The sequence below is a fragment of the Cnephaeus nilssonii genome (genome assembly GCF_951640355.1).
Source record: "Cnephaeus nilssonii genome assembly, chromosome: 6".
In the NCBI taxonomy this organism is placed as follows: domain Eukaryota; kingdom Metazoa; phylum Chordata; class Mammalia; order Chiroptera; family Vespertilionidae; genus Cnephaeus; species Cnephaeus nilssonii.
In genome coordinates, this window is record NC_137077.1 from 20673019 (window position 1) to 20696382 (window position 23364).

Genomic DNA, 23364 nt, shown 5'->3' on the forward strand with positions numbered 1-23364 from the left:
GGTACCCGCTCGGCAGTCAGGTGTGGAGCTGCTTGGAGGGGCGGGGTCCCTCTTCCCAGAGTTGGGAGGATGGCCCTCGGAGCCCCCTCAATCCCGAGGGCCTGGTCTAGCCCAGCAGGGGAGTGGGTGGACGTGCCCTGGGAACCACTCTACCCCCTGCCCCCCCCTCCCCAGCTGTCGTCTTGACGTGAGGCGCCCCCCCCCCCCCCCCCCCAGCGCAGGGGTTCACAGGTCTCTTCTGAGGCGACTGAGCCCCAAGCCCTAGAACGTTGCTACAAGAAAGGGGGTCACGTCAGAACATAGAACCTCGCCTCACGGGCAGCGGGCGGGCGCGGCAGGGCCGGGGGCAGGACCGCGGGCAGGACCGGGGGCAGGACCGCGGGCAGGACCGGGGCAGGGGCGGGCTCACCATGGCGGAGGAGGCGGAGTTCTGCTTCTCGGCGCTCTACATAAGCAGCCAGTGGCCGCGGCTGCGCCGTGAAACTGACCTTCAGTGTGTCGGCTTCAGCGACATGGCGCCCTCCAGGAAGTTTTTCGTCGGGGGAAACTGGAAGATGAATGGGAGGAAGACGACCCTGGCGGAACTCATCACCACCCTGAACGCCGCCAAGGTGCCGGCCGACACAGGTGAGCCCCGCCGGGAGGGGAGGGCACGGCGGGCGGGCAGCGCCCTCTCCGAGCTGCCGGGAGGCCGCGTGGACCGGGGTGCGGGGCTGAGGACCAGGGCTCCCGGGACCCGGACATGGACCCCGCAGCGCCGGGGCCCACAGCCGCAGTGTCGGGGCGTGTCGAGGGGGAGTCGGGGCCGTTTTTCATGGTGCCCTCGGACAGCGGGGCCGGAAGGGCTTGGTGGGTGTTCGGGAGGAAGGCGGCCCTTTGGGGGGACGGGGCTGCACCGCCGGGAGCCGGGCCTGGGGGCGATCGGGAGCGGCTGGCGACCGCGGAGGCGGGGAGGCGGGGGTGGAGGCGGCGGAGTGGGCGTGCGGGCCTCCCGCTACCGGCCCCCTCGGCTCGGCTCGTGCGCCGCCGCACGTAGCCCCAGACTCCGCCCCGCGCCCGCCGAGCGGCCGAGTGCCCCCGGGGCCGCCCGCTCTGAGCCTCTGCCCCCGGCGGCCTGGGTGAGCCCTGCCTTCGCAGATGCGGCTGAGCAGGGGCCCAACCGCCCGGGCCATTCGTGAATGAGGAGCGATCCTGCTGCTTTCTCCAGCCTGGGACCGGGGGAGGCGCGGAGTCTCCGGGAGCGGGTCCGCGCCCCGCTCTCCCACCCGCAGAGTGCGGTCCTCAGCCCTTCCCGTCCACCGAAACCACAGAACCACGGGCCCGATCAGCAGGGGCCGCGCCTTCTGGCTTACTCCCCAGAGGCCCCGGTACCAACCCCGACCTGGCCCTCTCTGCTTTTGCTAAAAATCCTTGCCTTGCCTGTGAGAGCTATTTTAGAAGGGAGGCCGGATTGGCCCCCAGAGAATGCTGAGTCTAGGTGCTCGGGCCCAGAATAGCCCCAGGAAATCAGAGCCACAGCTGTTAAAAGAGCAGAGGGCAGGGCCATGGCCTCAGGGGCACCTGGGAGGCTCTAGGAATTGGAACCGGGCCCAACCCGGGATGTGGACAAAGATCACCTCGTTGGGGTGAAGAGGGGAGGAAAGCAGAACTCAGACAGCTGGTGGAGGCTAGGGGTTCCAGAGCTCTGGATGGAGTCTGGAGAATGCAGGCTTCCTTGTGATCTCATCCGCAGAGGTGGTTTGTGCACCCCCCGCCGCCTACATTGACTTCGCCAGGCAGAAGCTGGATCCCAAGATTGCCGTGGCTGCCCAGAACTGCTACAAAGTGCCTAACGGGGCTTTTACTGGAGAGATCAGGTGAGATGCAGGTGGGAGAAGGGTGTGTGGGGACCCTCCCCTCATTTTCCTCATTGAGGGGGAAGCCACAGGTGGACCCCCTGTGGAACTGTGAACTGTGGCTTCACCTCTCCCCACAGCCCTTGCATGATCAAAGACTGTGGAGCCACGTGGGTAGTCCTGGGGCACTCGGAGAGAAGGCACGTCTTTGGGGAGTCGGATGAGGTTAGTAACTAGGAGAAGAGGTAGGAGATGCCTTGTCTCAAGAGCGGTCGGTGTTTCACCAAGTCTGTTCCTCAACAGCTGATTGGGCAGAAAGTGGCCCATGCCCTGGCGGAGGGACTTGGAGTGATCGCCTGCATTGGGGAGAAGCTAGATGAGAGGGAAGCTGGTATCACTGAGAAGGTCGTGTTTGAACAAACCAAGGCCATCGCAGGTATTTCTGAAGGGAACCTATGAGCCTAGCCAAGTCCATGAAGGCACCGAGGGTGGGGTCTGATGCCCTGCAGCCGGACTTGATCCCCATGCTCATACAGCAAAGGGAAGGGGAAGGTGGGAACCCTTGCTTCCTCTCCATCACTTCTGCTCCTGCCCCATGGTATTGATGCCTCTTGGAGTTTCTTAAACAGCCACTAGGGGGCAGCAGACCACCCTCTTTATTTCCTTGCTACCAAGCTCCATCCTCCCTCCTATTTACCCTGCCATCTGTGATCTCTGTCCCACAGATAACGTGAAGGACTGGAACAAGGTTGTTCTGGCCTATGAGCCTGTGTGGGCCATTGGTACAGGGAAGACTGCAACACCCCAACAGGTAACCACGCCCAGGAGCCCCACCCTGTCCTACCCTGCTTGGGTAGAACTGACAGCAGAGACCATCTGGGACAACCCTTCATTTTAAAGCAGGATCCCCCAAGCCCAGAGAAGGAGAATGATTTGCCCAAGGACATCCATTCCAGGGCCTGGTGTGTGTGTGTGTGTGTGTGTGTGTGTGTGTGTGTGTGTGAAGAGCCCTGGTGTTGTCACTGGGATCTCAGGGTTTCTAGGATTCCCTGAAGCAACACTGCCTCGCCACTGGTGCCCAGGGTGTATTTCCCCTTGGAGGGAAAGGCAGAAAGAGTCTTAACTTAGTCTGGCTTCTTGTTCTAGGCCCAGGAAGTACACGAAAAGCTCCGGGGATGGCTTAAGTCCAATGTCTCTGATGCAGTGGCTCAGTGCACCCGCATCATTTATGGAGGTGAGTGGGTTTGGCTCCAGCCTGCGGTGGGGTGGGCTGGGAACAAGACTGAGCCTTCCTTAGACATTGAGGTGGGGATGGAGTATGCCCACCCCATCCCTGACCATTCGCCCTCACTTCTCCCTTCCCAGGTTCTGTGACTGGGGCCAACTGCAAGGAGCTGGCGTGCCAGCCTGACGTCGATGGCTTCCTCGTGGGGGGCGCATCCCTCAAGCCTGAATTCGTGGACATCATCTGTGCCAAACAATAAGCCCCAAATCCACCTCCCTGCCCTTCCTGCTATGCCAAGGACTGTGACGCTCAGAAGCCCAATAACTGCCCCTCCCTCTCCCCACCCCCACACATACTTCTGATGGTATCACCTGCCCCTTCTTGTGGCCTAATGCAAACTGTAGCTCTCCTTTACCATGTACACCTGTAATGGTTGGGACTATCCCTTCTCTGCTTACTGTAATAATTGGAACAAAACGTGTCACCAAGATGGCTTCTCCTTGGCGAGAGGTAGAAGGGTGGGGTTTGCTCGTGAGCCCCTCAGTCCGCACTGAAGGCAGGAAAGAGAAGCCATCCTCCTCTCCCATCTCGTACATGAGGCCCAGGGCTGGGAAAGAGCCCTGTCCTCCCCGGAGGCTACGGGTGCTGTTTTCCTCCCTGGTGCCATCGCCTGTGTGTTGTGTATGTGAGCAGTCCCACTTGGGGGTGGGAATAAACATCTGGCATTAAGCTTTGTGGTTTGTCCTTCATTGTACTTGTTTCCACATCATTTCTCTTCACTTTTTTGAGGCAGCCACGGGACCCTTGTGGGGAAAAAAAGCCACAAACAGGTTTTTGCAACAGCAGGTCTCATTATTTTTACTTGGGAAGAAAACTGTCTTGTGTACCAGGCGCCACAGCCTTGAATAACAGCTCCTTCTCTTCACCCGCTGGGTGGCTCGGGCTGTTCAGCTCCCCAGAGCTTGGGTTGGGGCTAGGGGCCCAGCCTCACTGGTTTTAAGTGGCTGGTCAAGCCAGCAGTACCCCCGGGAGGGGCAGCATCCAGGCCCCCCAATCTGTGGTATCACCGGGTCACTGGTAGAGCAGGTAGCGCTTCATGGCAGGCGGCACGGGCAGAGCAGATACCTGGCCCAGCCGGGTAGCCCCCAGAGCTTGGCGCACGCACAGGCGGCTCAGGTGCAGAAGGGAGTGTGGCTCCGCTGGGGGAGAGAAGGAGGGGAAGGTAAGTAGGGGTGGTGCGGCCACCAGCTAGACATCCTCAAGTTACAGGGATCCCTCCCACTCCTGCTCCGAGTCTGCTCCTACCTTGGCTGAGAGATCTAATGCCCCCTGAAGTTCTGCTTCTGCTCTCAGGGTCGGAGGCATCACCCCCCCCCACCCCCCCGTCAGAGCTGGGGGTGAAGCTCTAGCTAAGGCCCTCTAAGCAACAGGGCGAGGTGGCTCTGACGGGTGCAGCTGGCCCGGGCTTTGATTCCAGAGAGGCCTTGGGAATGGGGCTGATGAGGTGAAAGGAAGGATAGCCCTCCACTCTACAGCTCACCATGGGTGATGGGAGGAGAGGTGGCCAGCCTCTGCTAAGACTACAACTGCAGAGAACAGTTACAGTCCATCAGCTCTAAAGCCAGGCCCCATTGGTTCCCCAAGGAGGTCCTTCCCCTGCAGCCCCACCCCAAACCCTGCCCCTGCTGCTCTCCTTCCAGGTGGGGGGAGGGAGGGCTCAGTGGCTTCTCCCTGGGGTTTGACTGAGGAAGTAGGCATGTATGTGTCACAGGTCAGAGCCCAGGGAATCTAGTACACACCCTGGGTGCCTGGCACTGCCTGGCCTCTTCCTTTTGAAATTGTACACCTAGCCCAGCACCCATTTAACCCTTGGCACCTGTGCTCCAGGAGCTGCTCGCTCCGGCACAGCCCTAATCCCTGGAGGGCCTCCCTCCATTCTGGGGGCTCACCACTGAATGGCAAGTTGCGTACCCAAGCCTCACCTTGACCTCTATCGCTGTTGGGAGGGTTACATTAGGTAAGAGCTGTGAAGACCCTTAGCCATTCCTGGCACTGAGTAAGGGGTAGGGAAGCAGGTTCGATGAAGGCTCCTTCCCGCCCCGCCTTGTAAAGGCGTAGAGTTTCCAACCCAAACCACAGCCACCAGTGACAGAACCCTCTCCCACACCTACCCCAGGCCTCACCTCTCCTTTTGCCCAGGTAGCTGATGCGGACCTGGCACTGGCCCCAGACAGCGCTTACTGCTGGGTAGAGGGTCCTGCCCTTCAGTCCGCGGAAGGCTGGCCCCAGGTAGGTGCCCCCAATAGCGTAGCCCAGAGTCCCCTCCTCCATGTCCAGAATCACCAGCAGCCTCTCCGGCACCTCCAGCTGCTCACCCTGAGGTCCGGGTGGATATTGGGGGGCCCCGGGCCCTTTGCTCTGATGGTACAGCTTCCCCCGCCCAATGTCCCAGCCCCACGACTCGCTGTTGCTGCCCAGCAGCGCCGCGTAGTGGTCAGCCTGCAGCGGGGCGAGGGCCGTGGCCACCCCCACCACGGCGTGGGTGCCCCTCTGCTCCCGGGGCCAGCGGATCTCCCAGGCGTGCAGGCCGCTCGAGTAGCCCCTCTTGCCCCGGGCCCCGTCCGTGCTCTGGGCCACGGGCCGCCGCTCGAAGCACAAGCCCCCCTCCTGGACCTCGATGTTCTCGGAGCAGTCCTCGGGGTTCCAGCCGTGGCACCGTTGAGTTCCCAGGTCGGGAGGGGGAGCAGAGAGCAGTTCCTCCAAGCCTTTGGGACAAGAGTGGTCGGGGTACAGGGCCTGTGGGGTGGGGGAGCTGCTGCCGCCCCCTGCCAGGGCCGTCTGGCCCATGGGGTGAGGAGCTGGAGGGTTCCCCCAAAGAGCCTTGCTGGGGCGTCTCTCTCCTGCAAGTTGCGCTCCGGCTCGGGACTGACCTGGAAAGGAGTGGGGAGAGAAGAGACGGTCAAGTGAGGGGACCTGGCGGGGGCTCCTCGCCCCTGCGCCCCATCCTTGCCCCCCCGTTTGCCCACTGCCCCGCTCCCCCCTCCTCGTTCCCCCCAAGCTCCTCAGCCCGTCGCCCTACCCTCACCCGAGACCGGCGAGGTCGCCCGCTTCGGGCCTCTCCAGGGGCCGCCCCCCTCGCCCGCCCCGTGCCCGCGTCACCCGTGGCCCCCGAACCTCGCTGGGCTCCCCAAGCCGGGAGGTCGCCGGGCCCGAGGAGGAACCCGGCGTTCAGTCACCGAGGGGCGCCGGGCGCAGAAGGCCGCCGCTTCCGCCTCCAAGCGCCGCCCCCAGGCTCGGCCCCGCCCAAGTCCCCGCCCCACGGGCGCCCTCGCGCGGCGGCGAGGGGGGTGTCATCCCGTCGCTGCCCCAAGTCGCGCCCCGCCTCGAGGCCCCGCCCCCGTGGGAGGCCCTCCGGGGCCGTTAATCTCTCTCTGGCATCGCTCTGGGGTCTCTGGGGCTCGGTTCTCCTTTGAGCCACCTGGGCAGCCAAGTCCTGAGCCCTTAGGTACGAGGGGCCTGGGGTCCAGGGGATTCTTCCGTCGTGCTGCCCTCTATGTCCCTGGTCCTGGACGCGGGGCCACCGTTTCTGGGCAGGTCTCTCTGATTCAGTTGTGAGTCAGCCCGTTCTAAGCCTGAGGTTCTGAACCCTGTGTTTCCGGCTCTGAGCGGCAGGAGTCATAGGTCCCCATGCTGTGCTGTCCATTCCTGAACTGTAGGTCTCATTGGGAGAGGGTAGTGGTTAAGATCTTGGTTGTGAGCGAAGCTATGCCACTGATTAGCTGTGTGATGTGAGAAACATCCATCTGTTGCCTCCCTATGCGCCCTGACCCATGGATGGAACCCGCAACCTAGGTATGTGCCCTGACTGGGAATCTAACCAGCAACATTTTTGTGTACCAGATGAGTATCCAACCAATTGAGCCACCGGGCCAGGGCAAAATTTTATAATATAGTAGAGGCCCAGTGCACGGATTCGTGCACCGGTGGGGTACCTCAGCCTGGCCTGCACCCTCTCGCAATCCGGGACCCCTTGGGGGATGTTCAACTGCCAGTTTGGCCGGATCCCCGGGGATTGTAGGGTTTAAACAGGCAGTCCGACATTGCCCGAGGGATGTAGTAGTGCACGAAGCAGCAGGCGGCCGGGGAGGAGCCTGAGCCTGGGCCAGGCACCGCACCACTCCCGCTCATGCTGGCCCCGCTGCTGCTCAGTAGCACTGCCGTGGAGACAGGAGAGGCTCACGCAGCCACAGCTGCGCTTTACAGCTGTGACCCAGCGGCTGCTGCCGCTGTGGGAGCTCACTGACCACCAGGGGTCAGCTCTTGCATTGAGCATCTTCTCCCTGGTGGTCAGTGTTCGTCATAGTGACCAGTCGACCTGCCGTTCGGTCGTTCAGTTGTTTGGTTGCTTAGGCTTTTATATATATAGGTTAATTAAAGAGAAAAAATAAAGCATATTAATAAGAAAGATGAAGACCTGAACACTTGTCATCCATCAACCTGGGTATTCTTGCCAGTGTGACAACAAAAATACTGACTGTGGATGGTGGACTGTGGATAGTGCAGGACCTGTGTGATAATGAAGTGGATGAAGCGAGCCTAAACCATAGCCGACTCCCGTTCAGCTTGAGAAGTAGCTGACTGTTTAAAACATGGTATTCGCCAGTTGTTGCCACTGGACCTTGAACTGCTCAAACATTTGTTGATAATAGCTCAAATATTCCATAATGCTACAAGCAATATTAACTTTTTATTTTATTATTTTTTATTTTTTAAAATATATTTTATTGATTTTTTACAGAGAGGAAGGGAGAGGGATAGAGAGCTAGAAACATCGATCAGCCGCCTCCTGCACACCCCCCACTGGGGATGTGCCCGCAACCAAGGTACATGCCCTTGGCCGGAATCGAACCTGGGACCCTTCAGTCCGCAGGCCGACGCTCTATCCACTGAGCCAAACCGGTTTCGGCAACTTGTTATTTTTTATTGATATGTAACACATGTAAAGTTCACTAATTGTAAATTTCTCAATGAATTTTTCCATATTTATATGTTATGTGACCACCATTTCCAGCCTCAAGATCAAGTGTATCTCCAGCGTTCCAGTAGGCTCCTTTCTTGCCCTTTCCCTAACACTGCACCCCTAGAGGTCCCCACTAATTGGCCTCTATCAGTATAGATTAGCTTTGCCTCTTCTTCAATGAAACCATAAAGTATGTATTCTTTTGTATCTGGCTTATTTTTCTCAATATTATGTCTGTGAGTCATCCATGTTACATGAAACAGTAGCTCCTTATGTTCATTGTTTTACAGTATTCCATTGTATGTATGTACTACAATGTATCTATTCTACTCTTGATGGGCATTTGAATTGTTTCCAGTTCTTAGCTAGGATAGAGAAAGCTATGTACAGTATTGTACAAGTCTTCTGGTGGGCCTAAGCACTCATTTTATTGGTTGTGAGTGAAGCTATGCCACTAATTCGCTGTGTGATGTGCGAAACATTGATCTCTGTTTATGAGCACACTCATGAATTCTGTATTCTTATGTGCATAATTGCTGGTTTATAAAAATTTACAATGTATAGATTTAGCCACATGTAATTTTTTCAGGTTTCTCTCCATAGAGCACTTTTATTCAGCAAGTAAGTCATTTAGGTATTTGGCAGTATGGAACACTTCAACATATCCTTGTAGATTTGAACTGGTCTTTTCTTCCTGTTCATCATATCTTCGTCTTTTGGGGATTTTATCAGTTCCTCAAGCTTTTTTTTTTTTTCTTCTCCATTTTAAACAAGAAATTTATTTAAACAACAAGACTCTTGACTTGAAGGAAAAAATATCTAGGATTCTTTTTTGTGTGTAGAGTAATTTATCCCTGTTTAAGGACAGATTACCCTACATGTAACAGCTACATACAAAACAGTTATAAAATTGTCCTTGATTTTACAATGATAAATGAAAAACATTAAAATTTTCCAATCAAACAAGGTATATAAGGATTTTTATGTTGTCGTCTTTGTTTTGTTTTGTTTTTGTTAAACAGTGAGAGCGAAAACTTACTGGAATATAAAGATAGGAGCTGAGTGAGCATGCCAGAATGGAGAAAGGGGTGTTTTCACAGAACCAGTGTTTTCCCTCCACCCATCTCCATTTGATGTCAATCAAAACATACCATTGGCCATTTATTTTTTATTTTTTTAAATGCAAATGCTTGTGCACATACCTCAGTTACTTTTTAAAAATATATACTTTATTGATTTTTTTACAGTGAGGAAGGGAGAGGAATAGAGAGTTAGAAAATCAATGAGAGAGAAACATCAATCAGCTGCCTCCTGCACCCCCCCTACTGGGGATGTGCCCACAACCAAGTTACATGCCCTTGACTGGAATTGAACCTGGGACCTTTCAGTCCTCAGGCTGACGCTCTATCCACTGAGCCAAACCGGTTAGGGATACCTCAGTTACTTTATGTACAATAAAGGAATGGGGAAGGGGAAAATGAAAGAATAGAGACAACTATATGTAGTAGTCAGATGTGTTGAAACCAAATTGCAGTTTTCTAATTGAGAATGTCTTCTTGGTCTGGAGAACAGAGTTCTGGAGTAAAGTAGCAGGTTCCCTTTTAGTAGACACCTCTGGTCTGCTGCTAGAACACATCAATTGTATTTTTATCCTCCATTTCCCACTGTGCAGGTGTTCTCTTTCTTTTTTTAGAGAGAGTGGCAGGAGGGGGAGAGACAGAGAGAGAAACATTGATGTGAGAGAGACACATCGATTGGTTGCCCCCACATGTGGCCCTGGCACATGTCCAACCAGGGCCAGGGATCAAGCCTGCAATAGAGGTACGCGCCCTTGACCAGAACTGATCTGGGACCCTTCAGTCCCTGGGCCAACGCTCTATCCATTGAGCCATACCGGCTAGGGCAGGTGTGTCTGTTTCATTGAATCAAATCAAAATCTGATCTGCCTCATTGACAAACCCTGTTGTTCACAATAGGTTTACTAAGTGGTGTATGCCCCTTAATCTTAAACTGCACCACAGAACCATCCTGCCCCACCACCTTCAAAATCACATCATCATTGTTCTCAGTCTTAACTCCTTCCTTGGGTTTTTCGTTGGTCACGGCCAGCGCTGGAGTCTCCTCAGCCTCCACTGCACCGAAGAGGAATCAGGTCCGCCCCAAAGGCGCACACAAGCAGCACCAGAAGCAGCAACGGTGGAGAAGGGAGAGGGCGCGTGCACGCTATGCCAGGTCCTCAAGGTTCTTATTAGTGTTTCTCTGTGGCTCTCAGTAAGCTCTTCAAGCCTGGCCAGTGTTGCTCAGTGGTTGAGCGTCAACCTATGAACCAGGAGGTCATGGTTCAATTCCTGGTGAGGGCACATGCCCGGATTGCATGCAGGAGGCAGCCAATCAATGATTCTCTCTCAGCATTGATGTTTCTGTCTCTCTCTCATTCTCCCTTCCTCTCTGACATATATATATATATATATATATATATATATATATATATATATATATATATATATATATATATATATATTTTAAAGAAGAAGCTCTTCTATTTCTTCCACAAGCCGCCACTATCCACTTGCTAGGCCACAATGAAACAGCGAGCTTCCTTCCTTTGTTAATAAAATACCCTTAACATCCTAGACACATTCTTCCCAACATGCATGGACTGTTTTAGGCTTGATTGTTCCCTGTCTGTGTAATATGAAGGATGCAACTGGCAATACTGAAGAACTTCCAGCTCTTCCAGCTTATTACCATATTAAGATGAGCAGTCATGGCTCTGAGGAGGAATCTCAGCCTCATGACGTGGCTTTGAAGCAGCAAATCAAGCTCAGATCAGCAGAGTGAGGGCTGCGGTGATGTTGTACGGAGGAAGACTTCGATGTCTTTATGACCACACTCATAAAGTATGGGTACCTTGGCCTGGTGCTGCTGTCTGCTGTCTGCTGTCTGCAGTCAGCGACACTAAAGCCAAGGCCTTTCTCTCTACGGTCCCAGCCTGCTTCTAAAGCCAACTCAGGAAAAGTGCTGCAGTCCCTGGACTTTGCATTTGATTTCTACGGTACAAGCAAAAATATTTTGTCTTCTTTTACGGTACTGGGATCTGTATCCCCGTAGAACATGTTGGGCTTTATTAAATACAGAGCTACCCTGCCACCATGAGAGATGGAGGGAGGGGCGGTCATGAGGGCATTGGCTACCTTCAGACCAGGGCCCTGTATATCTCTTTTGTAAACAAAAGCAGCTGGGCATTTTCCTCCTAGAAGATACCAGGTTCATTATATTCTGGAAGATAGCCCTTTGGCCAATAATTCTTTTCAATAGCTCTGGGTGGCTTTGCTGCCTGGTTCCACAGATACAGCCTCACCAACAGTTTGCACGTTTCTGAGGTTAAAGTGGTTTCTAACTCTTATGCCATCTGTGGCTGGTTGGGAAATCCTTCCTTCCACCCAAAGGCTGTCTCCTCTGGCAGGAGGTTTGAACCGTGACTTGAGACCAAGAGCTTTCTTCCTCCTCACCACCCCCACCCCCACCCCCCTTTTTTTTTTTTTTTTTGCCACATACTGCCATTGTTACTAATAGATTTCTGGTTCATTTTTTCCAGGCATAAATTTAGTGCTCTTTCAGTCTTCATTAAAGAGTTATCAGGGGGCCCTGACTGGTTTGGCTCAGTGGATAGAGCATCGGCCTGCGGACTGAAGGGTCCCAGGTTCGATTCCGGTCAAGGGCATGTGCCTTGGTTGCGGGCACATCCCCACTGGGAGGTGTGCAGGAGGCAGCTGATTGGTGTTTCTCTCTCATTGATGTTTCTGGCTCTCTATCCCTCTCCCTTCCTCTCTGTAAAAAAAAAAAAAAAAAAAAAAAAAAAAATATATATATATATATATATATATATATATATATATTAAAAAAAGGAGTTATCAGGGGACCCTTTCCCCCTCCCCACGTGGGAGTCTGTGCTGTGAGATTCTTTCCCCTTCTCCACGTGGGAGTCTGTACGTGTTCTTGAATAAATTTCCATCTTTGCTATACAAAAAAAAAAAAAAAAAAAAGTCATCACATGAACTTTGCTGTCACTGGAGTAGTTATAGGAGAACTTGATGACCTGGCTTCACAAATTTGCTGAATTTTGATTGCATGTGTGGATTTCTTGAGGTCGTATTTATGTGCCACATGGAGATGGGCACACCACCCCTCGGTAAGTAAGCTGTTTTTTCCAGCATGGAAAGGGATTGCTGTAAATGTGGTTGGAATGCCTTCAGATGGTACTGTTATCCGGAGAAATGGCATCTTAAAACACTAGAATCTTGTTTTCAAAACAAAACACTAGAATCACTGTCAGCTTCACAAGATACACACACCGAAAGGCCCAGAACTGGCGCCGCGAGAACATGGTCTAGCCCACCCTCTCACCCTCCCGAGGAAGGCGGCGGGCGGCCTTCTACCCTATTGAACGAGTACTGTTAGTTCACATTAAATGTCCATGATGAAACCCCACACATCTCACTTAAACCTCACAACAAAGATGTCCCAATTTTTACAGATTCGTCAACGGAGACTTGGAAAGGTTAAGCGACAAGCCATTCTGCAAAACGCAAGGGCGGTAACTAGCTGGGACTGCAGAAAATGTCAGCCGCGCCCGGAGCTGCGCAAGCCAGTTAGGTAACCGCGCGGGCGGGGCGCCGACTCCGGAGGGCCGGGCGGCCACGTGGGCGGGCGGGCTGCGGCCCGAGATGCTCGTGCGCCCCCTAGCGGCCGCGGCCGATGCTGGGGCCGCCTCTCAACCCGCTTCTCCCGACGGCCGCGACGGGGCCGGGAGCCCCTACCCTAAGGCCCGGCCCTGGACGCCGCTTCCGCCCAGCCAACCTCCTTCCGGTGCCGGCGTTCGCGTCTGGAAGGTTCTGTCCCGGAACAAAGGCCCCAGGGCGGAAGCGAGGCCTCGGATCCGGCGGCGGGCCTGCAGCTGTAGCCCCGGGCTGCGGAGAGGAGTGGAAGGGACGAGTGCTTCCCTACACTTAAAGGGCTCCTTTCCTCCATCCTTTTTCTTTGCTTCCCCGTCTCCCGCTGCTTTCAGCTCCGTCTAGGGACCCTCACGGGAGAGGATCTTTTTTCACCCTGGAGGAGGGAGGCTGCAAGGAGGGACACAGGTTAGGTTAGAACAGTGATGGGCAACCTTTTGAGCTTGGTGTGTCAAACTTCGCCAAAAAACTGAGCATAACTCGGGTAGTGTGTCACTTTGAGGAAAAAACATTATTTCGCAAATGTTTCATCCTCAGGAGCAGCAAATGTTTCATCCTCGGCATGCGGCCGCCTCAGCGGCTGCGTGTCATCAGAAATGGCTACGCGTGTCAGTGCTGACACGCGTGTCATAGGTTCGCCATCACTGGGTTAGAAACTGCAGTAGGAAGAGCACACCCACTGCAAACAGCCAATGCCTCTGCCATGCCTACCTAAATCAGTCAGCCGGTCATCGGAAGTCTTACTTGCCAAATCTAATACCCTTTTGTTTCTCCTTGCTAATTTTTAAATATATATATATTGATTTCAGAGGGGAAGGGAGAGAGAGATTTTATTGATTTCAGAGGAGAAGGTAGAGAGAGATACAAACATCAATAATGAGAGAATCATTGACCACGGCCTTCTGCACACCCCACATTGGGGCTTGAGCCTGCAACCACTTGAGCCCTGACTGGGAATCTAACCCTGACCTCCTGGTTCATAGGTAGGCATTCATCCACTGAGCCAGCCGGCTGGACTATCCTTGCTAATTTTTAAAATACTGCTTCAACTTTTTTTTTTTTTTAGTTTTCCTTCCACCTAAAGAAAACCTTCCTTTAAGACATCTACTTCTTTCTAGTGAATCCTAACTGGGGATGTCTCCCTGGTTTGTCCTGTGTTCACTCCTCATCAGTGATTCTCAAAGTGGAGGGAGGAAATAAGCATATTTCATTTGTAAGGGCAAATCCAAATGGAGGGGATGGTGCCTTTGATTACTTTTATAATCCTCACTGAGGATATGTTTTTATTGATTTTAGAGAGAAAGGAAGGGAGAGAGAATGAGAAACATCGATCGCTTGCCTTCCATACTCCATCTGACCCGGATCAAACCGGAAACCTAGCCCTAGCCGGTTAGGCTCAGTGGCTAGAGCATCCGCCTGTGGACTGAAGTGTCCTGGGTTTGATTCTGGTCAAGGGCACATGCCCACGTTGCAGCTTGACCCCCAGTGCCGATCAATGATTCTCTGTCATCATTGATGTTTCTGTCTCCCTCTTCCTCTCTGAAATCAATAAAAATCTATACTAATAAAAGGGTAATATGCTAATTAGGGCAGATGTCTTCTGGATGTCCATCCCAACACCACCGGCAGTGGCAGCAGCAGCAGGGTGATGGGGGCGGTGCCTTCCCCTGATCAGCTGGGTTGCCTCTCACAGAGGGAGGCCAGACTGCGGCTTAGGCCCGCTCCCTAAGCTGCAGTCTGACCTCCTTTTTTAATATATATATATAAAAACAAACACAAACCTGAAATCTAGGTATGAGCCCTGACCTGGAATGTTTTGGTTAATGGGACAACACTTCAAACAACTGAGTCACCCGGCCAGGGTACCTTTGATTACTTTTAGAAAGCACATTTAATATTCATTCAGCAAATATTTATTGAGCACTTACTATGTGGCATGCACTGCCAGGCAGTAGAATGCAGTGTGAAACTCAGGTCTATTGGAGTTAGAAAAGCCAACATAGAAATCCATGATGACATCTAGAAGGGAATAAATTTGATTCACAAATTCATATACATACTAGAAGCCCGATGCATGAAGATTCGTGCAATAGGCCTTCCTTCCCCTGGCTGCCGGCACCGGTTTTCCTCCGGCACCGGGGACCCAGACCTTTGCTCCAGCCACAGCAGCGAAGCCAAGGCTCTTCAGTCTTCAGTCTTCACTCGGGCCGGAGCCTTTAGTCTTTGCTTCATGCCTGAGTATGCAAATTAACCTTCCATCTTTGTTGGGTTGATTTGCACACTCACTCCTGATTGGCTGGTGGGTGTCACAGAAGTACGGTCAATTTGTCAATTTGCATATTTCTCTTTTATTAGTGTAGATAAAGACAAATTGTGTTGACTGCTATCAAGGAAAAGTATGAAACTGTAAGAGGGGATTCTGTTTGGACTGATATCAGGAAAGGCCTGAGGAAGTCCCGATTAATCTGAGATCTGGAGGATGAGCAGGAGTTAGCTGAGTCACACACAGAAGAGTATAAGTGAAAGCCCTGAAAAGGGAGGGAGCTTGGTGGTAGGAGGAACTGAAAGGTGGGCTGTGTGGCCCTCGTGTGGCTCAAGTCCAATGGCAAAGGTCATCAAAGACCTTGCCGGGCTTTGCCTATAGGCCATGGTGATGAGTAGGTGTTTTATCTTAAGAGCAATAGGAAAGCCTGAGGGGGTTAACATATAGGGTTCTCTTCACAATTGAAAAAGCTCACTATGGCTGCTCATGGAAGACAGTTGAATGAGAGAAAAAGTAGAATCAGGAAGACTACTTAGGAGGCTACTGTAGTACTTCCAGGGAGTGGTGACAGTAGTTTGGGCCAGAGAGGTGTGTCAGAAGAAGGAGAGAAGTAGATGGATTCAAGATACATTTGGAGGTAGAACAGATCACACTTGGTGGAAGATCCAATGGGAGCCAGTGGGGAAAGGTGTCACTTGAGGAAGAAAAAATGACAAAGATGACCCAGGTTTCTGGTTTGAACATCTGAATGGTAATATAGGAAATGCTGGAAAAAAGCAGGTAGGGGAAAAGATACAGAATTGTTTTTAGATATGTTAAGTTTGAGATGTCTGTGAGTCTTAGAAGCAGAAAAGTAGGTTAGCTGAATAAGCCTTGGACTGAAATGTTTTATTGATTTCAGAGAGGAAGGGAGAGCGAGAGAGAGATAGAAACATCAATGATGAGATAGAGTCATTGATTGATCCCGCAACCCGAGCATGTACCCCGACCGAGAACTGAACAGTGACCTCCTGGTTCATAGGTTGATGCTCAAGCACTGAGCCAAGCCGGCTGGCCGGCTGGCAGTTCGGTTTCTTCTGAGGCCTCTGTCCTTCACTTGCAGATGGCTGCCGTCTTGTCCTCACAGTCCTTTTCTTCGTGCACGTACACCGTGCCCAGATTTCCCCTTCTTATACTGATACCAGTCAGATTGGATTTGAGCCCACTTGATCAGCCTAATTTAACTTAATTTAAAGGCCCACTCTCCAAAAACAGTCATTCTGAGGTATTCCAGGTGGGGGTTAGAGCTTCAACATATGGATTTGGGGAGGACACAATTCAGTCCATAATAATTTTACTATTATCTAAGCTCTTTAAGTTATTTACCTCTATTTTATCTGTATGGTCATGTATGGAAATACCATATTATGAATTGCTACCTTGAAATCAGCCATGCTAGTAATATTTACACCAGAGAAATATGCAAATATTAAAAGTTAGGGCTTTTGTTCTCCCTGGAGAGAGCCTGTTGTTAAAAATTTACTAGCACATCACAGCTATTGATGTTATTTAGTCTTCAGAGTATAATTGAATGTGAAATATGGGAAACGTGTACACACACACCTTTTGTTGAAGTGCTGCAAACTATGGCTGGTAGAGATGCAAAGAAAGTAACAGGTGTTATCAAGATGTTTTCTATTGAGACACAGAATGCTAACCAAATGGCATTAAAACATTTATTATTTCACATAAAAATAAATCGCAGGGTAACTGAGGCTTCTGAAAAAGAAGGTTCCTTGCTCCTATGATAAAGCAGCAAAAAGGAACTCTTCCCTGTTTGAATGTGACTGCTTTCAATTGGGTCCCTCATTGCTACCTGCAGCCATCACAGGACGTGAGAAGACTCAGCCATTGGAGAAGAAAGTACTGTGGTTTGCAGTTCTGGAAGGCATGGTGGGGCAAAATGATCAGTCCTGTTGAGGCTCAGCTCTAGCCCTCCATATCCAGTGGTATATTGGACACCTCCATATGGATGTTCCATTACCATCGCAATCTCAGTAAATTCCAAAGACAGGGATCATCTTCTGCAGCTCTAAGTTCAAACCTCTCCCCTCCTTTCATGGCCAAAACTATTTTCCCAGGAACCCTAGATTCAGCCAAACCTTGGATATACACTGAGTGGCCAGATTATTATGATCTCTGAACTCATAATAATCTGGCCACTCAGTGTATATCCTATATAATAAAAGGCTAATATGCAAATTGTCCCCTTGACAAGGAGTTCGACCAGCAGGCAGGCTGGCCAACCGCCCATGTCCCCTCCCCATGGCCAGGCTGGCCGGACTCCACCCATGCACAAATTCATGCACTGGGCCTATACTATATATACATATATATTCACACTGAGTGGCCAGATTATTATGCGTTCAGAGATCATAATAATCTGGCCACTCAGTGTATATAGACTAGAGGCCTGGTGCACAAAATGCATGCATGGGTAGGATCCCTAGGCCTGGCTGGCGATCAGGGAGGATCAGGGCCTCCTGCTGCCAGCTGGGGCCCGCCTTTGTTACATGCTGCCCCCTGATGGTCAGTGCACTTCATAGCGAGTGATCAAACTCCCAGTCTCCCAGTTGAACTCCCTAGGGGACACTTTGCATATTAGCCTTTTATAATATATAGAGATATACAGAAAAAATCAATAGCTAAGACAGTGTGGTACTAAAGCAGAAATAGCCAGACATATATAGATCAATGGAAAATAATAGTTCAGAAATTGTATATATAATGATAGATAATGATAAAGATGGCATTTCAAATCAATAGGGAAGGATGGGATTGATCAATGAATGGTGTTGGGAAAATTGACTCCCTTTTTGGGAAAATGTTAGATCCCTACCTCACACTATACACAAAAATTATTTCAGATTAATTTAAAACTAAAAACCATGCAATGAAATATTGTTCAGCAATTAAAAGAGATGAAATACTGATATGGACTACAACCTGGATGAACCTTGAAAACATGCCAAGTGAAAGAAGCCAGTCATAAAGGACCACGTGTTGTATGATTTCATTTACATAAAGTGTAAAAAACAGTCAAATCTATAGAGACAGAAAGGGGATTAGTGGTTGCCAGGTCAGGAGTGGAAGGAAGGATTGGAACGCGATGGCTAAGGTGTAGAGGCTTCTTTTTGGGGTAATGAAAATGTTCTAAATTTAATTGTGGTGATGGTTGCACAACACTGAACATACTGAAAGCCATTGACTTGTCCATTTTATTTATTTATTTATTTATTTTTTAAAAATATATTTTATTGATTTTTTACAGAGAGGAAGAGAGAGGGATAGAGAGTTAGAAACATCGATGAGAGAGAAACATCGATCAGCTGCCTCTTGCACACCCCCTACTGGGGATGTGCCCGCAACCAAGGTACATGCCCTTGACCGGAATCGAACCTGGGACCCCTGAGTCCGCAGGCCGACGCACTATCCACTGAGCCAAACCGGTCTCGGCGACTTGTCCATTTTAAGTGGATGGATTTTATGGCATGTTAGTTATATATATTAATAAAGCTTTTAAAAACAATTCTGTGAGGGAGAAAAAAGAGAAGAATGAATATCAGATAGGCAAGAGGCAGTTTCTGCCACAGTTAATATTCAAATAAAAAAGAATAACAAATCGATTTAAAAAATAGCCGAAGCCGGTTTGGCTCAATGGATAGAGCGTCGGTCTGTGGACTGAAGGGTCCCAGGTTCGATTCCGGTCAAGGGCATGTACATTGGTTGTGGGCACATCCCCGGTGGGGGGTGTGCAGGAGGCAGCTGGTTGATGTTTCTCTCTCATCGATGTTTCTGGCCCTCTATCCCTCTCCCTTCCTCTCTGTGGAAAATCAATAAAATATATATATTTTTAAAATTAATGACATAGAAGGAACATGAAAAAGGATATGAAATGGCAATTTGTAAAATAAATATAAACAAATACAAATACATGTACATTAAAAAAGAAACAACCTCAGCAATAATAAAAAATGCAAACTTGCCCTAGACAGTTTGGTTCAGTGGATAGAGCCTCGGCTTGCGGACTGAAGGGTCCCAGGTTCCATTCCAGTCAAGGGCACATGCTCAGGTTGTGGGCTCAATCCCTAGTAGGGGGCGTGCAGGAGGCAGCCAATCAGTGATTCTCTCTCACATTGATGTTTCAATCTCCCTCTCCCTCTCCCTCTCCCTTCCTCTCTGAAATCAATAAAAATATATTTTTAAAATGCAAACTTGCCTGGCTAGTATATCTTAGTGGTTAGAGTGTTGGCCTTCGAACTGAAGGGTGGCAGGTTCAATTGTGGTCAAGGGCATGTACCTTGGTTGCAGGCTCAATCCCCAGTGGGGGTTGTGCAGGAGGCAGCTGATCACTGATTCTCTCTCATCATTGATGTTTCTATCTCTTTCTCCCTCTCCCTCTCTGAAATCAATAAAAATATATATTAAAAAATAAATAAAATAGTGACATATCTATTTTCAACCTATTATGATTGGTAAAGTTAAGTACATACCCTCTGAACCAGAAATTGTACCCTCTAAGACTGTATCCCACGGAGCCATGTTACTCAGAGTGTGTTCTGTGGACAAGCAGCACTGGCATACTTGCAGGGTCAGATACTCAGGCAATTCCAATGCACATCACAATTTAAAAAGTACTGTTACAGAGTACTTGTGCAGAAGAGTAAGGATATATCTATGAGGATTTTTTATTACAGCATTGTTTATAATTTTTAGAGTTAATATCCATCAATAGGGAATAGTATAATAATTACCGTATATCCATAGAATGGAAGACTAGGCAACTATAAAAAAGAAAGAGGTTGCCCTAGCCAGTTTGGCTTGGTGGATAGAGTGTCGGCCTCCCAGGTTCGATTCCAGTCAAGGGCACATGCCTAGCTTGTAGGCTCGATCCCCAGTGGGGGGTGTGCAGAAGGCAGCCAATCAATGATTCTCTCTTATCATTGATGTTTCTATCTCTCTCTCCCTCTTCCTTCCTCTCTGAAATCAAATATATATATATATATATATATATATATATATATATATATATATATATGCCTAAGCAACTGCTCGACTGTTTAACCAGTAGCTATGTCACGCACTGACCACCAGGGGGAAGACATTCAATGCACAAGCATGGAAACATGGAACAGACTGATGAATCTCAGAGGAAAGGGGGGAGGGAGGAGGGTGGGAGGAGATTAACCAAAGATCTTATATGCATACTAGAGGCCCAGTGCACTGGTGGGGTCCCTTAGCCTCGCCTGAAACCAGCCAGGTGCACGGATTCATGGACCAGCGGGGTCCCTCGGCCTGGCCTGCACCAGGCCTCTAGTATATATATATATATGAAAGAGGTAGAGGTAGATATACACTGAGTGGCCAGATTATTATGATCTCTGAATGCATAATAAATAATAATCTGGCCACTCAGTATATATATATAATAATCTGGCCACTCAGTGTATGTTTAGTGACATGAAAGATGTCCAACACATATTAAATGACAATAACCCAGTTGATGAATGGTATGTTTGATTGATGCAACTTTTGTTCTTAAAAAATCTTTATTAATACATTAACTTTATTTAAAATTGAGAGTGGTGCTGAGAGAGATCATGGACTTCCATATTCCTCTTATGCACTTCTCTATTTTTATTAAATTATTACTTTTATAGTCCAATGAGATTCTATTTAAACCAGCTACTGGGGAAGTTTCTCATCAAGGAGGATGGCCTGTCTAGCTCTCCTTACACAGTGCAGATTCAGTCTTTGCCAATGAAACACAAAATAACACCCCCAATGGTTCCTCACAGCTTTCAGGATAAAGTCTTCATTCCTTAGTGTGCTCAGCTCTGGTTGCTGCTCCTACCTCACCCCTTAAGTGCACCTACCGTTCCAGCCAGCAGAACTACCTGCTCTCCTTGCCCAGCCTTTGAGCTCTTTCTCTTCCAGGCCTTACCAAGGTGCTTCCTCTGTCTGGACTCTCTGCACGGGATATAGGATATTATGAATACACATGTACTAAAAAATGACCCCCTGGCACTTAGTAAAAGCTCTGTATGTGTAGGGCATCATTATTGTGACATCTGTTTCATTATATCGAAATAGTACTTGTTTACTTAACCTTGCCACTGGACTGGAAGGCCCCTAAGACAGGGACCCTGTTTTACTGACCATAAGTTCCCAGTAGGCACATCCTGGTGCAGAGTGCTTCACAAACGTATGTTAAAACAGATTTGTCTGTTAACTATATTACCCAAGTTGGACAGGACAGGAGATAATATTTCCTGATTTCCAGCCCACCACATTTTCCATTAGACCACTTTACTATCTGTAATGCACGATTCACAATTAATCACATAATAGCTTACTTTGTTTTATTTATATTAGACTAGTAGCTCTGTGCACAAATCCGTGCACCAGTAGGTCCCTGCCACCCTCCTGTAGCTCTCTGCCTGCTACCCCGCCCTCCTGTAGCTCCCCCCAGCCCCTCCTCTCTCCCCCACCTCTTAGCTTGCTGCCCTGCCCCCTCCTGTAGCTCTCCGCTGACTGCTTGTAGTTCGCTGCCCCACCCTCCTGCAGATCCTTTATCGGGTCTTTCCGAGGTTGGTCGACACACTTCATGGCCTAATGAATAATTAGCATATCCCTCTCTTACTATACAGGATTCCACAAGATTGGTACCCTCCCCCCCTTTCCCCAGGCAGGAATTGTGTCATAAATATTAACCTCCCTGGGTCTTCTTTCAAATATCTCTCTCACAGGCCTGGTGTGGAGATTAAATATCACTTGTTAAGGCACCTCACACGATGTCTGGCACCAAATATTAGCTGCAATTCAACCTCTCTCTTTTCATCTCCTTCAACAAGTCACATAGGCCTGAATGCCTGGGTTTGGCTGTATCAGTTCTCATTGATTATTTAATATAACAACGTTGTGTGAGGAGTATTTTAGTGGGCACATGTTGGATTTTCTCCCCAAAAGGTTTGCGTCAAACTAGTCCAGGATATGAGGAGGAGTAAAATGCTCCCAAACTGGGTTTAGCAATCTGTACAGCACTTTAGGGTAGATTAGACTCGTACTCAGTCCCCGACATAGTTGGTATAATTAAGCCGATTTTACAGAGAAAGTGGAGTCTTAGGTAAGTTGCTAGTAAACGGCAGATCTGGCAAGACTCCAACTCAGGTCTCTAGGATACTTTGGGCCTGGGCTTCTTCCACTCCGAAGGTCGAAGGTCGGCCTAAAAATAACGAACAGACGGGACCTATGGGGTGGGGTTAGGTGCGGGTGGGGGAACGAGACCACTTACCTTGGTATTTTTGTCCCTCTTTACCCGCCTTTTGTGTTTCTTTTGAATTCACAATCCTTTGCATTGAGGATGTCCGGTCCCTTTAAGGTCTCAGGTGATGTAATGGACAGCCCCGCCCCTCCCCCTACCTCTGCACAGTTCTTAGCCCCGCCCACTGCCCTCCTCCCCCGACCAATGAACGCCCCTCATCCGGGGTTCCTGGGTTTGAGAAAGTGGGTTTGTAACTTGTCAACTGACCCAGTTCAGTTAGTGGCGGCTCCTCTCTCAACGGTTGTCAACTGCGGACGTCCAGTGCCCCGCCCCTCCGTTGCCATCACAACAATACACAACGCCTCCGTCCCTTTTCCATCTTCCGAAACAATCCTTCACTGGGGCCAAGGCCGCTCCAGCATTGCTTGTAATTGAGCGGAACCAGAGTCCGCTCCCTTCTGTGAAGGAGGATTGGGTGGGAGGATCGGAGACTGTCAGGCTGGTGTCCCCAGGGGACAGGGAATGGGGCTAAGCAGGTGGGAGAGTTAGAAGACAGGAGTGGAGCAGGGCTTAGGGTTGAAAGGGAAGGGTCGGGTCGGTAAGGAAGATTGGAGGAGGACGTGCCTTAATTTAAAATGGAGATGGGAAGAACTGGGCGGAGGGGAGTCCAGGAAGCAGGGAGACAGATGCTGGAGGAGAGTTGGAGCCATTGGGAAGGGCAGAAAGGTCTCAGCGGTCAGGGAAGGCATCCTGGAAAGAGAGAGGGTCCTTGATGGGAAATGTGAAGTGGAGGTTGGGAGTCAAAATGAGATGCTCATAGGGATGAGGAAAGAAGCATATTTGGGAAGAGATCAAAGGTGATGGGAGGGGCAGTACCCCATCAATGGAGGTGAGAGAGCTGAGGGTTGGCAGGGGCTGAGGAGACCTTCTTTCTCAGGACGAGGACCCAGCTTGATCGGACGCCAGCCTTCAGCAGGGAAGAAAG

The 23364-nt window shown here is 50.2% G+C and overlaps 2 protein-coding genes across 2 annotated transcripts; one reads left to right on the forward strand and one right to left on the reverse strand.

Moving 5' to 3' along the window:
* Window positions 1-463: 463 nt before the first annotated feature.
* TPI1 (triosephosphate isomerase 1) lies at window positions 464-3789 on the forward strand. Its single transcript, XM_079774780.1, has 7 exons — window positions 464-627; window positions 1733-1856; window positions 1976-2060; window positions 2139-2271; window positions 2561-2646; window positions 2982-3069; window positions 3201-3789. Exons 1-7 carry the CDS (start codon window positions 513-515, stop codon window positions 3317-3319), a joined length of 750 nt encoding a protein of 249 aa, XP_079630906.1. The 5' UTR covers window positions 464-512; the 3' UTR covers window positions 3320-3789.
* A 130-nt stretch (window positions 3790-3919) lies between these two features.
* On the reverse strand, window positions 3920-6345 carry SPSB2 (splA/ryanodine receptor domain and SOCS box containing 2). The gene is made up of 3 exons (XM_079774781.1): window positions 6235-6345; window positions 5244-5990; window positions 3920-4259 (listed from the first exon to the last, which is right to left on the reverse strand). Exons 2-3 carry the CDS (start codon window positions 5905-5907, stop codon window positions 4132-4134), a joined length of 792 nt encoding a protein of 263 aa, XP_079630907.1. The 5' UTR covers window positions 5908-5990; window positions 6235-6345; the 3' UTR covers window positions 3920-4131.
* Between the last annotated feature and the right edge of the window lie 17019 nt (window positions 6346-23364).

Bases quoted from the DNA above. Each gene is read 5' to 3' on its own strand.
- TPI1 (XM_079774780.1), top strand. From the start codon at position 513: ATGGCGCCCTCCAGGAAGTTTTTCGTCGGGGGAAACTGGAAGATGAAT. The intron at 628-1,732 runs GTGAGCCCCGCC...TCTCATCCGCAG, and splicing joins CAAGGTGCCGGCCGACACAG to AGGTGGTTTGTGCACCCCCC. The intron at 2,061-2,138 runs GTTAGTAACTAG...GTTCCTCAACAG, and splicing joins TCTTTGGGGAGTCGGATGAG to CTGATTGGGCAGAAAGTGGC.
- SPSB2 (XM_079774781.1), bottom strand. From the start codon at position 5,907: ATGGGCCAGACGGCCCTGGCAGGGGGCGGCAGCAGCTCCCCCACCCCA. The intron at 4,260-5,243 runs GTGAGGCCTGGG...TCTCTCCCCCAG, and splicing joins CTACCTGGGCAAAAGGAGAG to CGGAGCCACACTCCCTTCTG.